Source organism: Botrytis porri, assembly GCF_014898465.1.
Source record: "Botrytis porri strain MUCL 3234 chromosome Unknown BPOR_008, whole genome shotgun sequence".
In the NCBI taxonomy this organism is placed as follows: Eukaryota; Fungi; Ascomycota; class Leotiomycetes; order Helotiales; family Sclerotiniaceae; genus Botrytis; species Botrytis porri.
Window position 1 is genome coordinate 301023 of NW_024066082.1, and position 17872 is coordinate 318894.

Sequence of the window (17872 nt, forward strand, 5' to 3'; positions counted from 1 at the left end):
AAGCGATAAAGCATAAGAGTTATTCGATATACTTAAATAGATAATGGTCGGAGAGCTAATACTGTTAATATTCGATTTAGAAAAGTAAATTATAATGGAAACGAATTCTTTAGATTTCGCTATAAGAATAGTTCTAAACCAGTCGGGCTAGAATGAGAAATGACAATTAATTGTATTCTACTCTCGAAAACTATTACTAGTCAAATTAAATTACAAAATATACAATAAAGAATTACTGATAATAATTAATACATTCAAAGAATGGCGAGTTTATTTGAAAGGATTAAAATACTTAGTATAGGTGTATACAGATTATAAGAACTTGGTTTACTTTATTACAACAAAATAGTTAAATAAACAATAGGTTAGATAATTGGAGATTATAGCTAATTATAATTTCAAAATTTCATATATCAAAGGATCAGAAAATGCTAAAGTCGATACTCTTAGTCGAAAACTAGAATATCAAGAAAATAAGTTGTACGAATTATATACTATATTCAAGAAAGAAGGTGAATCACTAGTTTATAATACATTACAGCTTATAACTATGTATACATCAGAAAACAATCATTTTAGAACTAAAATCTAATTATATTATAATAAAGATATTATAACTATACGTATATACGAGATAATAGAATTAGGATTTACGATAGAAAATGAGACTATATACTTTTATAGGAAAGTATATATTCCGAATCAAATAATTAAGGAATTTGTGACGAAACAATATGAGTTATTGGTATATGAACATTAAGGAATTATAAGGATATTTATAAGAATATAGGAAATCAATTACTTTTTATAAATAAGAATGATAATTGAAAAAGTTGTTGGAAATTATAATACCTATATATAAAACAAGTTATTATAATATACTCCATATGGTTAGCTTTAAACCCTAAATATATCTTCTCAGTGTTACAACGGATTAGTAACAGGCTGTAGAAATCACCAACTTATAGGCTATAATGGTATTATAGGCCTCAGTGATTCAGCTGCAGTATACCGGGGGACACTAGGCATCCAAGGAAATCCTCAGGCATGTATATAGTATTAGTCATAGGATACCCTAGAAACCTAGAACATAGTTCCCAGGACAGTAGGTCCTAGGAAAGACAGAACACAGTAAGCAAGAAGGCTTCACTAGGATTAGTAATGTCCCAGGGGATTAAACTCCAGGACAAAAGGACAAGCTAGGACAATAGGAATCACGGGACAAGTGTCATGTGATCAAAAGCCGATCGACTTATCGATCGACTTGCCGGTCGACTTCAGAACGAAGGTCTATATAGGGAATGGGTTTCATTACAATGTAGAGCTTCGTGCTCAAGAACAATCATTAGTTTCATTACTATAGTTACGAGAATTGCAACCAGTTACAACCTTATTGAATTCCTACTTGAAGTCTAGTCTAAACCACCTCGAGAGATCTCTAGACACTTCCACGTGACCCTAGAGGCAGCTCCCGTAACACTCAGCTATGGAAATCTATTACATGAGACTTTATAGTCAAACTATTATTCTTAAAAGATTCTACTATAAAAGTTGAATATAATATAATATTCAATGTAATAAATAGATTAATAAAATTTATATATATAATATTATTCAAGAAAATATGGAATATTGAATAATTAGTATATATATTTCTTAGGATTATAGTAAGTATATATGAAATACTAGATGAGATAATCTCGAATAGAGATAAGCTTTTTACCTTGAAATTCTGGATTACTTTATTAGTATTAATGAGTATTAAAAGAAAGCTATCAATAGTCTTTCATTTACAAATTGATGGTTAGATAGAAAGGATTAATTAGATAATGGAAGCATATTTTAAATGCTATATAAATTATTGACAGGACAATTAGGTAGAGTTATTATTTATAGTATAATTCGCATATAATATATCGAAAACGAAAACCATAAAGATTATACTAGTACATACTAACTGTTACGGGAGCTGCCTCTAGGGTCACGTGGAAGTGTCTAGAGATCTCTCGAGGTGGTTTAGACTAGACTTCAAGTAGGAATTCAATAAGGTTGTAACTGGTTGCAATTCTCGTAACTATAGTAATGAAACTAATGATTGTTCTTGAGCACGAAGCTCTATATTGTAATGAAATCCCATTCCCTTATATAGACCTTCGTTCTCTGTTGTCCCACTGCTTCCCACTGTGTCCCACTGGGCCTTACTCAGTGGGACTCAGTGGGACACCTTGGTCAGGTGATATTTTAATCAATCTAGTCATGTGACGACCTCGGTCGTAACACTATCCCCTTCTTATCCTAGCGCTTGCCCCAAGCGTTCATAAAGTAAGCTTCCCCACTCAGGAGTTCGCTCTCTCTAATGCTTTTGCTTTCTCATTATGCCAGCCATTCGTTCTGAAAAATCTGCTAGCAGTCGAAAAAACATTTATTTTCGTTCCAAAGAAAAAGGAATCATTATGCCGTTTAGGTGTAGTCGTTGTGTTGATAAAAATCTGGAATGTAGGGTTCTTCCTAATAGTTCTCGTTGTGGTGAATGCGCCAAAAGCGTAGGAAGTGGTGACTGTAACGTTTATGGTCATTCTGCTGGTAACTGGGCTCGCGTGGAGCGTGAAGAAGCTCGTCTTGAAGCGGAGGAAGAAGCTGCTGCAAAACTGGAGCAAGAAGCTTTTGCTCGTCGAATGAGAATTCGTAGGCAACAAAAGATTCTTCGTGAAAAGGCGGGTAAGATGTTGCAACATGACTTGCATACCATCGAGGCCCTTGAGGAATTTGAAGCCGAGGAACAACGATTGGAAAATGAACGTCTAGAAAAGGAGAAGGAACAAGCTTCTAGTTCCTCCGTTGTTGCTGGTGACGATTCTTTCGATTTTGGTTCTTCTTTGGATCCTTCGATCCTTGCTTCAATGGATTCTCCTTCTTTCTGGGCAGATCCGGGTATTGTTGATGGAATGCCTCCAACTTCTCAGGGCAGTTGAGGTTTTCTTTCGGTTCCCATGAGTTTTCGGTATGTGGATAATCTAACCATTTGATCAAGTATTTGACTATGCCTCTGACGTATTTGCAGTCTAGTATTGTTTCGACATCGTATATGGCGTTTGGATTGACTGATTCAATTTCTGTAAATGGCGCGTTTGGCGCTCCTGGTGGTGCTGGTTCGAGCAAGGATATGTGGAATACTGGGTGGATATTCATTGTGTCTGGTAATTTCAATCGATAATTAACTGTTCCTATTACCTTATCAATCTTGAATGGTCCTAGTTTCCTGTGGTCGAGTTTATTGCTTGGTCTCTTGGTTTCGATGTTTCGTCGTAGCAAATAAACTTTATCCCCCTCTTTAAGCGTAGGTTCCATACTACGTTTCGTATTGTAGTACGCTGCTGTTCTGGAAGATATGAATCTTAGATCAAGAGCCAGTTGCTCTTGGAGATCTTTCAGCTGTTCGACTTGTACTATCGCTGATTCGGCATTAACTTCTTGTGGTATCGGAATTTTATACGCTTGTGGATTAAACCCAAAATTAGCCCGTGCTGGTGTGATTTTCGTGGTTTCCGTTTCCGATGTGTTATATGCGAATTGTGCCATAGGTAATAGTTCTACCCAATTGTCTTGTCGATAATTTACATAGCATCTAAGATATGCTTCCATTGTCTGATTGGTCCTCTCTGTTTGACCATCTGTTTGTGGGTGGAAAGATGTCGATAACTTTCTCTTGATACCCATAAGTGCTAATAAGGTAGTCCAGAATTTCGATGTAAACAGCTTGTCTCGATCCGAGATTATCTCATCCGGTACTCCGTGTATGCTTACTATGATCCTAAGGAATACATATGCTAGTTGCTCAGCATCCCATGTTTCCTTGAATGGTATCATATATGCAAATTTCGTTAGCCTGTCTACTATATTGAGTATCGCATCGTACTCAACTCCTGTAGTAGGATCCTTTGAGAGTGGTAGTTTGACCACAAAGTCCCATGTGATGGACTTCCATGGTTGAGAAGGCATGTCTGGGGTCTGGAGCTGACCATACGGAGCATGTCGTGATGACTTGTTTCGTATGCAGGTGTCACAATTTCCAACAACTTCTTCAACTATCGTTCTCATTCGTGGGAAGTAACTGATTTCCCGTATTCTTGCAAATGTTCTTGCGATTCCTTGGTGTCCGTGTGCCGGCAACCCATGTTGTTCCGTCACAAATTCCTTGGTCATTTGACTCGGAATGTATACTTTCCCATGAAAGTATATGGTTTCGTTTTCTATTGTGAATCCTGGTTCTATTGCCTTGCGTATGCGTGTAGCTGTAGCATCCTTGTCGTAATGTGATTGGATTTGGTTTCTGAGATGGTTGTCTTCCAATATATGAGTAGCTGCAAGCTGTGGTGCATTGTAGACCAGTGATTCGCCTTCTTTTTTGAATATTGCGTATGATTCGTACGACTTATTTTCTTGGTATTCTGGTTTTCGGCTAAGAGCGTCGGCTCTAGCATTTTCTGATCCTTTAACATATGAAATCTTGAAATTGTAATTGGCCATGGTCTCCGACCATCTGACCTGTCGTCTGTTTAACTGCTTCGTTGTGGTGAAGTAAACCAAGTTCTTATGATCTGTGTACACTTGTACTGGGTATTTTGATCCTTCCAAATAAACTCGCCATTCTCTAAATGCATCGACTATTGCCAGTAATTCTTTGTCGTATATTTCGTAATTTAATTCGGCTGGTGATAGTTTTCGAGAGTAGAATGCGATTGGTTGTCATTTCTCATTCTGGCCTGGTTGGCTCAAAACTGCGCCTATAGCGAAATCTGAGGAATCCGTTTCCACTATGATTGGCTTTTCAGGGTCGAATGTTAACAGTATTGGCTCTTTCGCTACTGCTTGTTTGAGTGTATCGAATGACTCCTGCGCCTTGGTGGTCCATTCGAAACTTCCTTGATCCTTCTTGGTTAGGTTGGTTAAGGATGTTGTAATCCCTGAATAACCTCTAATAAACCTTCGATAAAAGTTGACAAATCCTAGAAAGGACTGTAATTCTTTAATTGTATTTGGCTGCTTCCATTCAAGCACTGCCTTGACCTTATCCTTGCTCATTTTGAGCCCTTGGCTTGATACGGTGAATCCTAGGAACTCTGTTTCCGTAACGTGGAATTCACATTTGCTTGGTTTACACAGCAAATCGGCTTTAGCTAAGCTTTCAAGAATGTTGCTGACATCTTTGATGTGTTGGACCTCGTTGTTTGAATATACTAGTATGTCGTCCAAGTAGCATATACAACAGGTGTCCAGATATTGCGACAGCACATTGTTCATAAGTCTCATGAAAGTAGCTGGTGCGTTCGTTAGCCCGAATGGCATAACTTGATATTCGTATAGCCCGTATCTTGTCTTAAAAGCGGTTTTCCATTCCTCGCCTTTCTTCATTCTAATCAAGTGGTACCCGTTTCGTAGGTCCATCTTGGTAAATATTGTTGCTCCGCCTAACCGATCTCTTAATTCCGTAGCTAATGGAAGTGGATATCGATCTTTCTTTGTAAGCGTGTTGAGCTTTCTGTAGTCCACAACTAGTCTCTTAGTACCATCTTTCTTAGGTACCCACATAGTTGGACTTGCCACTTGGGACGTGGATTCTCTGATCCATCCCTTGGCCAAGTTGTCGTCGATATATTCTTTGAGCGTCTTTAGCTCATCGGCTGACATTGAATAAATTGGGGTGTGCACAGGCATCTTGCCTTCCTCCAATATTATCTCATGATCCCATGGCTTGTGTTCTGGCAAAGCCTCATGGATCCCTGGTTCCTTGAACACATGTTCGTATTTCTTGTACTGTTCTGGTATCATAGGCTCTTCTGCCTTGATTGCGATTTCCTGCCGTGTCGTTGGCTTCTGCATTTGTAGAGGAGGTGTACTGGCCTTCGCTCTTAATGGAGGACCCTGGACTGGGTGTCCTACGTCACCGAAGTTGTTCGCGTTCAACTCCCCTTGGCGCGTGTTACGTCTCGCGGACGCCTCTAGCGTGTCTCCTTGACCGCATTTGCACTGATCAAAGGTCACTGTCTCTTGTGACCAATCTATCCTAGGATTGTGTGCCTTCAACCATGGCATTCCTAGGATGATCTGTTGTTGGCCCAATGGCACAACGTCAAGCTGTATAACCTCTGAATGTTGGTTTATGTTCATTTGTACTGGTCGTGTCTCCTGTGAAACGTTCCCGTCCAATCCTGCTAGCTGGCCATCAACTAACTGCAATTGATATGGTTTCTGTTTCTTCTGAAGTGGAACTTTCAAGTACTTTGCAGCTTCTGGTGCAATAAAGTTTCCTGTAGCCCCTGAATCTATCATGGCTTGCTGTATTTGTCCGTTTATTTTGACCTTGCAGTATATCTGTCCTGCTTGTCCTGTAGCATTCAATTGCTGGGTAACTTGTTTTTTGTCTGTTTCGTTGGATTGCTGGTTCCTTGTCTTTCTTTTCTTGGGGAACCATCCGGTTGCTTCTTTATCTGATCGATGGATTCCGCAGAATTCATCATAGCAAGCAGTCCAGCTCATCATCGCGTGATCTGCTGGTATCTCTTCCTTAATACATTCTTCCGTTACCGACGGTGATGGGGTTCGGTAGTACTCCTGTTCCCACAAGTCTACTGCATTCATACCCTCTTGGTTTCGCGGTAACTCATCCAATAATTTCCGGAATTCTTCAATGGTGAAGGTCTCAGTTTCTTCGGTCTTAGCTGGATGTTCCTGGGATACAAAGGTAGCGTTAAGTTGGCCTTTGCCGAACTTGGGTTTGAAGTTGCCTTTCTTTCCTCCTGTCTTCTTGTTTCGGCAATCCGCTGCCCGATACCCTGCTTTTCCACATTCAAAGCATAAGTTGTTTTCTCGCCTTCGTCTTTTCTCTGGGTCATCATTCCCGTTTCTATGGTGCGTGGCGTCTAGTTCCATGGGGTCCCCGTAACTCTGTCTACTGTAACGTGGTCTACCCTCATTCTTGCGGTAGCGCCCTTGCCTATGATTTGTCTGAGGCTTGTATGTTCGTTGGGTTTGTTTGTACCTGTATAGTCGGTCATCGGCATCGATGGAGCTTTTGATTAGTCCGTTCAAGTCATCGTCCTCCCCTTCCCTATCAAGTTCCAAACGTACTTCTGGTTTGAGTCCTTTACGGTAATGACTCATGATGGCGACCTCGTCCCATTTAGTTGTCCCCGCATATCTTCGGAACTCCGTAGCATACTTCAATGCCGATCCTGTCTGTTTGAGGTTGAAGATCTTCTCTTCCGCTACCTCTAACTCATTGGAGTTTCCGAAGATCCTACGGATTTCTGTCTTGAATCCTTCGAAACTGTCGAAGATGGTTCTTGTGGGTTGCATGCGTTCCCTGTCGTCATGCTCGAAATAGTCGCGCAGGTATGGCTGAATCCATTTGCCTGCCTCGCCTCTGAGGTATGACACGGCCCAAATACTCTTAGATTCCTTTTCGGTGAACTTGTCTTGGTTGAATCTAAAATAGATTTCAAGTTGTAATAGGAAGGTGTCGAGTTCCTGCCGACTTCCTTGGTACTTGTCTGGTAAGGCAATCTTGAGTGTTTCGTTGATGGTGATCTCCTTGGGAGCATCAGTCATTTCGACATCATCGAAGTTGCTTGCTGGGGCCGGTTGGCTTCTGGAAGAACTGTTGGCTGCCATACTGGCGGTTGGTATTGAATCGGTACTTGAAGCAGAAAGGGTGCTCAAAGTGTTACGGGAGCTGCCTCTAGGGTCACGTGGAAGTGTCTAGAGTTCTCTCGAGGTGGTTTAGACTAGACTTCAAGTAGGAATTCAATAAGGTTGGTAACTGGTTGCAATTCTCGTAACTATAGTAATGAAACTAATGATTGTTCTTGAGCACGAAGCTCTACATTATAATGAAACCCATTCCCTTATATAGATTTTCGTACCTTATGAATCGACAAGTCGATTACCGTAAAGCCGATTTCGACAAGTCGGTTTCCTGATCACGTGATGTCCATCCCGTGACTGGTAATGATGCCACCGCTTATCTAACCTGTGCTCTCTAGCCGACCTGTGACTGCTGCTTACCCTGTGCCCACTGTAGGGTAGGTAACAACAAAAGATAGGTACCTATCTTTTAATCACTGATTACTTATCTGGTTACCGCTATCTTTCGTTACCCTTCAATTCAACTGTCCCTACAGTGCTGTTTTCGTAGGTTCCAACACCAAGGCCTTAGGTTTATCTTATAATCCATGTTGCGGTGCGGGTACCTCCGTAACATAGCAAAGCTTATATTTAAAGAATAATCGAAAGTAATATACTTTAAATAAAGAGTTCGCTTTTCTTTAAACTTTTAACTAATACTTATTATCTACTCTTTAGTCTTTATACTCGTTCTCCTTTTCTTTTTAGCTTATATTCTTTTTTTAACCTCTACGCTTATATTCTTATACTTATATCTCTTTATTTATCTTTCTATAACTTTTAAAATTAAAAGATCTTAAAAGCTCTAAGACCTCTTATTTTCTTTTTTCCTATAAAATTTAATAGTAAACGAGTCTCATCTTAAACTAATTATATTCGTTACTAGCGAAGTAAGCATTTTGTTTATAAGGTTAATAAAAAAAATATTAATATTATAATATATACCTTAAAAATTATATGAGGATTTATATTAAATTTCTTTTCGTTACTAACATTAACTTTATTATTATAGGGATATCATATATATAAATCTAGCTATCTAAATCGATGATGTAAAGATAATTCGAAGATGTCATTTATTTTAATTTATTAAAGACTGATTGTGTATATATCTTAATAGGTTCATCTAATATGTATACCTTCCTAGGATTTAGTTAGAAACAGATATCCCTAAAAAAAGAAGGAAATTCCTCTACTCCATTATGTACTCTATTCTATTGTATACCCTACTCTATTAAACTACTGTGATTTGTTTCGGTTTGTTTCGTTCCCGTGATCTAGATATATGGAGGGATAGATAGATAGATAGATAGATAGATAGATTAATAAATATGATTCTATTTACATTTTCAATTCATCTTATATTTTGCCCGATGAAGATTCCGAGTTTGTACTCGTGTCAAATAGCCAGCCAGCTAGACAGATGTAATATCATACAACCCCTCCCTTTTCCTCTCCACTCCAATGCAGAGAACAAGAGAACAGAAGAAAAGAAGAAAAAAAAGGAACAGATTAACCTTGTAAATGACATGAATTGCTAGATAAAATTTAATGACCCAACACAACTCAACCCGATGTCCCCTCTCCTCCCTCCCGTTCAACCTTTCATATTCACATTCGCATTAGCAGCATTCCCTCTACTCTTAGCGAATTTTTCATGCCATTTATTTACTTTTCCCGTGGCCGTCTTTTTCGTGACTTTGGGCTCTTTCTCTTTATCGTTTGCTTCTCCACTAATGACCTCTTCTTCTTTTTCGATTAATTCAATGGTGTCGGATATACTTCCTATTCTCGTGATGCTTGGTTGAGGAGTGGTGGAGGGAGAAGAAAGGTGAGTAGAAGGGGAGAGAAGCATAAGCGGATTGGAAGTATTTTTTTGGCGGAGGAGGTAGATTTTTTTGGTGGAGGGAGGTTGAGTGGTTGAGGTGGAGGTGGAGGTGGAAGGAGATACGAGGAGGTGTGCGTGGTGCGGGAGTTGGGGAGAGGAAGTTAGGAGGAGGCTGTGGGTGGAGAGCGGTGTTAGTGTGGCTGAGGGAGGGCTGGCGAGCCGGGCGGAGAGAAGAATGGACGTGGCTTACGTGGGAGGAACATCGGATTCTAGAAGGGTGAGGAGTTCCGGTGGTAGTTCGAGGAGTTTGAAGGGTTGTTGAGTGTGGTTTGCGGTGAAGGGGATTTCGGTTGACATTTTGGGGGGTGGTGTATGGGTGGTGGGTTGGAGAAAGATGTGTTTTTGAGGATTGGGTGATGGTAGGTTGGTGGGTTGGAGATTGAGATGGGAGATTGAATTCGGTCTGGTGGATTAGGTGTTGTATTGATTTGATTTGATTTGATTTGATTCGATTCGATTCGATTGGATGGTTGTATTGATTGAGAGGTTGAGAGGTTGAGAGGTTGAGAGGTTGAGTGCACCGAGGTTTGAAAGAATCGGAATGATAGAGGAGTGATTGATTTCGGCTTTTGTTTAGGGATTGGCCAGCGGGTGATGGTTTTCGGGAGTGAAGAATGTTCGGGATTGGAATTGGATATATCTCATTATCTTATCGGGATGTTAGATATTCCGAATCATAATATAGATATAGGTATCTAGGTAATAGGTATGGAATAATAAAGTGGTATTAAAATCTATCTCTCTACTCGTATTCTCTATCCATCTATGGTAACATCCGCCGTCTATAATCACTGCCCCTCATTCACCCCTAGTATAAAAGATCATCATTACCAAATCTCCTCTTGACCTCAAGATTTACCAATTCCATACCCATTCCAATCTTTCCTCTCCAATAATATTATTCTCGAATAATCTTTTTTTCCATTTCTCCCTTTTAGTTTTAGTTTTAATTTTAGAGTATGTATGGCGTAAGAGAGGGAACGAGAGGTCACTCAAATTAAATTGATTTAATCAAAGACAACTCAGCCTTAAGTAGATCACCAACCTCTTAATTTTTTCTTGGTGTAAGTTAAGAGAGAAAAAAAGAAATCTCGAAAAATGTCAAGTGTAAATGATAAGTTAAGTAAACAAGCACGCTCAGCTGGACGGCGGGGTAAGGAAGTGGACTTTGGGAAGTTTTTCGTGTTTGATGGGAAAGGAGTAAGAAACCAATCATCGCGTGGAGAATAAATCGAGGGGCTGGACGCTGTTACATGGGATTGATGGATTGATGAATGGGTGGGAGGGATATGAATATGGATGTTATACAATCCTATGTACTCTGTACTATGAATTCTTTTTATAGAGAGAAGAGAAGGTAAGAGAAGGAGGTAAGAGAAGAAGGAAAATAGAAGGGAGAGATAACACTAATAAAAAGGTCAAGGAATAACGATGAATATAATATATGTCATGTTCTCAGCTGTTCATATAAAATGTTCAATATCAATAAGACCAGCCATCATATAATATACCAACATGTCATTTTGAATACTAAGAGATAGATCCACAATCACTTGATGGATGTTTGAAGTGTTGTACATACATATATACATATCTACCTCCTACCTCCTACCTCCTACTTCCTACATACATGTATACTCATATACTCGAAATGCGCCACAATGCGTTTTTTTCCTTTGTGCCGTCAAGAAATGTTGGAGGAACATGTAGAAGTTGATCAGTAAAGGGAGAGAAGAGAAGTGAAGGGGTGAAGGGATGAAGGGGTGAAGGGATGAAGGGATGAAGAGGTGAAAGGGAAGTGAAGCAAGAGAAGAAAAAGGAGAAGGTAGAAAAGACAGAAAAGACAACAAGAACAAGAACAAAAACAAAAACAAAAACAAAAACAAAAACAAAAACAAAAACAAAAACAAAAACAGAAATATAATGTGAATATCAAAATGATGATGATATAAACAAAGTCAAGAGATTGATAAAAAATACTCTGTTTGTTTTATTTGTTATTTCAAAAGGCTATCTTGCTAATAAATAAAGTCAATACCTCATGTATTATCATATTTATCATATTTACCGTATTGTGAATTTTTGAATTTTACTTTATTACGCCGGCCTTCTTAATTATTATTTTCTCACGTTATCCACTCACTCAACTCATTCATCATCAAGCAAGTTCATCTCTGCTGCAATAATTTGATATCACCACCATAAACCCCCCTCCACTCCACTCCACTCCCCGTACCTTACCAACCCTCCCCAAATTTTATGATACAATCCTTCTCTCCATCTGTCTGCCTGTCTCTCTGTCTTCTGTCTTTTGTCTTCTATCTGCTTGCTGTCCATCTATTTGTCTATTTGTCTGCTTGTCTGCTTGTCTGCTTGTCGGTTTGTACAATATCAAATACAAGCAACCAGTCGGGTTCAGACGAATTCTATACCACACAAATCAAATACCCACCACAAAATACTTTACCTTCTTTTTGATTTATTAGATTGGTCAAAATACATCATCACAATCAAATCTTTTCAAACAAACAAGCAAACAAACAAACAAGGGTAAAGTAATCATCTGTTCTTTTGATCTTGTGTTCTTCAACCTCTACCAAATAATATATTGAGAAGAAAGAAAGAAAAAAGGTCATATATTTCATTCCATTCGCCATGAAGGAGGCCACACATTAAAGAGACCCACGATTTCGGAACCACACCATCCAATACCATACCGTTCATACTCTCAAATCCCAATCCGAATTCAACATCTCAACAACCTCTCAAATTTTCTCATACAATGGTTCGAGTTACAGATGAGCTGGCTTTGTCACTCGATCATCTAAATCTATTTTACACACACGATCCTCATCTTTCGAATCTACCCGTCCTCATATATCATGGTCCCTCTACCACCACCAATTCGACCCTCAATAGTTCACGAATTCAACTTCACATCTTCACCGCTGCAGGTTTCCAATCTTACCAGCGCATAACCATTTCACCAAACTCACCGCTATACGAATCTGTGAATTATCTCCCGCGCGATAAACAAGGAGATGAATTATGTCGCGGTTTGGCGTTCGGTCTCTTCAAATATTTCAAGGAGTTGCCAGAGGTGGTGAAGAGTGGATTAATATTACAAGTTGCGAATACATCAAGGAAACAAAGACCCGGTTCGGCGCCGACATTATTCGGCGAACAACATGCGGCAGATTTGGCAAGTTCGATGGTGAGGGTGGAAAATACGCCAGATGTGACGAGAGATATTGAAGCGGCTTTACGAATACAAAATATAAATTATGTGGATGTAGATTTGGTTCTGCCGCCGGGCTCGATAGCACCTTTTCAAGAATTGGAGGGGGATTTGGATGAGGAAGAATATCCAGATCTAACACTGAGGCAATATGGATCATATGCATCATTGGTCAAGGTCTTTGGAGAAGTGGCATTCCTTCCTACGTCGAAATTACGTCGAGCCCCTTCGAAACCGACATCATTGAATCGAAGTAAATCATTTCAGAAGGATCAAAAGATGGCTTTGCGACGAGAGATGGGAGAATTGGTCGATACGGAAGAACGTTATGTGATAAAGATGCATGAATTGGTCAATCATATCGCAGATGATTTTCGAGCTAAAGCTAAAAGTCGAGCATTTGGAAGTTTCAGTCCTTCGGAAGATGATCTACAAAAGCTATTCCCACGATGTTTGGATCGAATCCTCCAGATAAATTCAACCTTCTTATCAGCGATACGAAAAGTGATGGATGAAACCGAGGAAGAAGCCATGCAAGATCTGGAAACACCAATAGTCAGCTCCACCTCATCTCGATATGGTGGCTCGGGTCGTTTGAAGGACCCTACGGGTGCACTGGCCTTTGCCAAAGTCTTACTTGAATGGTTCCCACAATTTTCCGAGAGTTACCAACAATATATCCATGCTAGCCAGGAATTTCCACAAATCATTTCGAGCTTCATGAAGCAACCAAGTAGCTTCTCAAGTCGGGTACAAGCTACAGGGGAACAACGTTTGAGATCGGCTGTAATTGAACCAGTTCAGAGGTTACCAAGATATAGTCTCTTTATCGATAACATTGTCAATTCGCTTCCAGTGCTACATCCAGCTTTACAACCTATGTTGAAGGCTAGAGATATCATTACTTCGATATGTTCACTCGATCCACCAGCAGCTGATAAGTCACAAGTGGTGAATCGATTAAGATATTTGGTTGATGCTTGGCCTTCTACATTACATCCTCAAGGACGTCTAATCACGGCAGTTGATACGATAGAGTTACCACCTCCATATCATGTTGAAGTCACGACAGGTGGTAGTGCAGGTATTACCAAGGAAGGTATACTTTTACTCTTCGCTGATTGTATTGTTTTGTTGAAGAAGAATAAGGATTGTTTACAAACAGCTCGAGGTGTCATGGCGGAGATTGATAAACCTTCTGCTCAAACCATGATGGCATCAGTTACCGCAGCAGCTGGTGGACAGAAACATCTCTATGATCTTTCCTTTACTGGCTGGCATGTTCTTGGAGATACTAGGATTACATCATCTGATGATAATCGATGTATTTGGTTAACTTCTTTACATGAGTTGAGAGATGCAAATATGGGACGAGATCGCAATCAAGCTGCTACAGTTCGGAACTTTGTTTTACAAGGAGCTTACGAAGCCAAGGCATCTAGGTTGGGTGAGGAATTGATCAAAGCTAGACTTGAAGGAAGATTTTCGGAGGCTGAACGCGAAACCGATAGATGGAGTTTACGATCGATTAAGCCGGCTGGAATTCATATCTATAGTGCTATCTTTGCTGAAGGTGTTGATGATTTGATTCAAGGCCGGAGAGAACCTGCTCCTGTTCGCTTAGTTGTTGATCACGAGAAAGGTACAAAGGGTGCTCCTGTGGGTCATTATGGTGTCGATATTGTAGCCAATGTCACAACATTAGCCGGTGGAGAAAAATACAGACTTGAGGTAGATGGACTTAATGATAGGGTTTATGTGGATGAAGTACTCCCTGAGTACTTGATGGTTACATTTGCAAGGAGGGGTAAGTGACTATGTATTATTTTTGAGGGCATGACTAACAATCTTAGTAACCGATCTACTTCGACTTCAACATAATATCAGTAATCCAGCCTTATCTGCACCTTTTACCTCTTTCTACTCGAAAGTCCTCAAATCTATCGACGTTCTGTGTGAGGGCGATAGATCAAAATCATATCGACCACACTCTCCTGTCAAAATTCTTTCTAGTTTAATCAATAGTGGTTTCGGAGGTTCACCATCAACTACAAGTCTCAATGGATTGGCATCTCCTGGCAAAATTTCGCGACCTATGATAATGGGTAAAATTCCATCATTGGAATCACCACAAATTGTTCGAACGGGCAGTAATCGATCTCTACATTCGATACAAGATTTCTCGGATGGTAAAGGCAGTGTTCGAGCTCCTTTTGAAGAGGGTAGACCGGTTAATCCACTTGTTCGACTAGAGGAAACTTTTACCGGTTATATTGCAGCTCTTCAATCAAGAAAAGGAAATGTGGTTGGAAAAAACTTACGCAATAGAGGAGCTGCTGATGAATTGGCCGTCAATGCTTTATACAATACTTTTATTGAAAATCCTTTCGATACTCGAGCAGCTTCTGAAACTTCTTTTGATGTCATTTTTGTGGCATTTGAAAAGTTTTTACGATTGGCATGGAAGGAACAAATGGGTTCTGTTATGTCACTTGATTCTCTTGATGCTTTACAAGAAAGATCTATCAAATTATTTCCTGGAGATTTCAACGAATATGTCAGATTGATATTTGGAGAAATGGCACCACAAAATAGGAGAGCATTTATTGCTATCATCAAATTATTGGCGGATCTCTTGGATGGGTGTGGTAATGACGGTGATCGTGGTTCTCTTACAGTCGCTTTCGCTGAGTTATTGGTCGTTGATGGAGAACCACATAACTACATCAATTTATTGGATCGTGTTGTCGAAGATTCCGATAAACTATTTGATGATCTTGGACCTGGACCTGGTATTGGCCTTGGAGGTGGTAGTAATTATGGTTCCGTGGCAAGTCGATCAATCCATTCAGCTACCGGATCCATCACATCAAATACATCATTACGAAGAAGATTTGCCGACACCGTCTTTCGTCAAGGTAGTACTAAAGCTGATGCTGACCATCGTCCTTCAGTTTGGAGAACATTAAGTAAAACTACTCGTAGTGTTGCTACTGGAGATCAATATGCATCAAAACCATCTTTAGGAAGAGCTCATTCAATCGAATCACCAGATCGTAAAAGTCGACCAGCATCTCGTGATAGACCTACAGTTATGGGTGCATTTGATGAAAGACCTGGTAGTTCTGATTCAATTGCACCAAAATCAAGGCTTAGTACTATCGGTGCGTCACCACCACCTGAAGATTCAAAGGATAATGGTACTACCAGATCATCGAAGAAGAAACGTCGAAGTTCTTTATCTGATCTTAAAAGTTTGATGGCTCAAGCAACACTTGGACCAATGACTCCATCTCCTGAACAACAACCTGCTACGATTACCCCACCAAATAAAAGAGCAAATTCTCCGCCAAGAACTCCATCACCTGTCAAGGTTCCAGCCTCTCCATTAAAGAGTACGAAAATTCCAGCAAATGGTTCAATTATGGATAGAGATCGATCTTTGATGTACCGAAGTTCACCTGCTCTCAAAGAAAACCTTCCCATGATCACTTCTCCTGATCGGATCGATCGCAGTATGGGTAATTTAACCGAACGAGCACAAAATATTATGTCTTCCCTGGATTCTACACCATTTGCATCACCAATCAAAGAACAATGGCGAGCCGGTCATAACAAAACAGTGTCTCTCTCATCAAACATCCCTACTCTTCGTGGAACTCCTCGCGATCCTTCTCGTCCAATAACATCTCACGCAAACAATCTGAATGGAACTATTAAGTCACCTCAACGTCTTCGTCTTCAAAGTCCACAAAAACTTCGCGAACGTTTACAAAACGAAGCCAAAGCAATAAATGAAGCAGAAGCCTCTCTTCAAAATGAGTTGTCTAAGATTGGTGAAGAAATGGCAAAATTAAATGCTGTTTCTGCGATTCCTAGAACTTCAGATATTGCTAGACTTTCTGAAGCAGTTTTACTGATGGAGACAAAGATTCCAAATATTGTAAAGGATTTGAATGAAAGAAATGATGCAGTTAAGAAGGAATTGGAAGTTAGTTTACAGGCGAGTGAGTTCAAGGTTAAAGGATTGGATCAACTTTATAAGGAGAGTAGTGCGGAGAATGAATTACTTTACGAGAAATTCAATGCCGAATTGGGGAAGATTGTTAAGGCTTTGAGAGCGAGTAGGAAGGGTGCTGGAGGTGAAGATGGAAACGGTGTGGGTGGACCGATGAGTGCTAAAGAAGAATTGGTTACGAGAATGAGAGAAAGTAGTGAGGAAGCTGCAAGGGTTAAGAAAGAAAATGCTAGGTTGAGGAGAGAGGTTCTTACATTGAGGACTTTGTTGAAGGGACAAGAAGGGGCGAGTGCAGGGGCACCTCAGTAGGTTTGAGGAGGTGAAGATGAGGATTCTGAGAATGTGGTTGAAGAAGTGACGAGAAGAGGTGAGATGAAGGTGACAAAGTAATGAATTATGCCGTTATGTCGTTATGACTTTCTTTTTCTATCGGCGGCAAATATTGTTTTTGTATCGAATTTGGCATCGTTTTGGTTTGGTTGTAGCTAAACTGGCAGGGCGTTCGACCCTTCTTTTTTCTCGATATACCCATAGCATGCGTGTATTTGGGGTTTTGGACGGGGATGGACGGACGCATGGTTTGGTTATTGGCAAATGGGGGGAATTTGCATTTAATAGGGTGATGTATGAATGGATGGAAAGATTTTGTGGGATTTTTGTAGAAGGATAGATTTGTTTGTGGTAATGGACTGTGTGATGGATTGATTGGAGAAATTATTTGGATGTGCATGCATGCATAATGTTATGATACCAAAGTTTATGTTTTTCATGTTTGGGGGTGGGGTGGGACGAGTAATGATCTGGATTTGGATTGTGGTGGATGGGGGATGGGGAATAGAGGGGAGGAGATGAGATAAAATCGAAGGGTGGAAGTGATGGTGATGAAGGTGGATAGTAGCGAACAAAAGAAAGGGGAAGGGAAAGGGGAAAAATAAGATTGGATGAGATGAGATGAAATAAATAAAATTAAATACATTCTTTGTGTATGGGCCTACCTAGGTATGTATGAGTGTATGTGTGTGTGTATGTCTTTGTGTTCATGTCT

General features: G+C 39.9%; 2 protein-coding genes across 2 annotated transcripts; one reads left to right on the forward strand and one right to left on the reverse strand.

Moving 5' to 3' along the window:
• Window positions 1-9280: 9280 nt before the first annotated feature.
• Window positions 9281-9868, reverse strand: EAF01_006253 (uncharacterized protein; the record flags this gene model as incomplete). The annotated part of the gene is made up of 2 exons (XM_038914507.1): window positions 9281-9683; window positions 9762-9868. 2 exons carry the CDS (start codon window positions 9866-9868, stop codon window positions 9281-9283), a joined length of 510 nt encoding a protein of 169 aa, XP_038769462.1.
• Window positions 9869-11734: 1866 nt separating this feature from the next.
• EAF01_006254 (uncharacterized protein) lies at window positions 11735-17614 on the forward strand. The gene is made up of 2 exons (XM_038914508.1): window positions 11735-14616; window positions 14663-17614. Exons 1-2 carry the CDS (start codon window positions 12354-12356, stop codon window positions 17134-17136), a joined length of 4737 nt encoding a protein of 1578 aa, XP_038769463.1. The 5' UTR covers window positions 11735-12353; the 3' UTR covers window positions 17137-17614.
• Window positions 17615-17872: the final 258 nt, after the last annotated feature.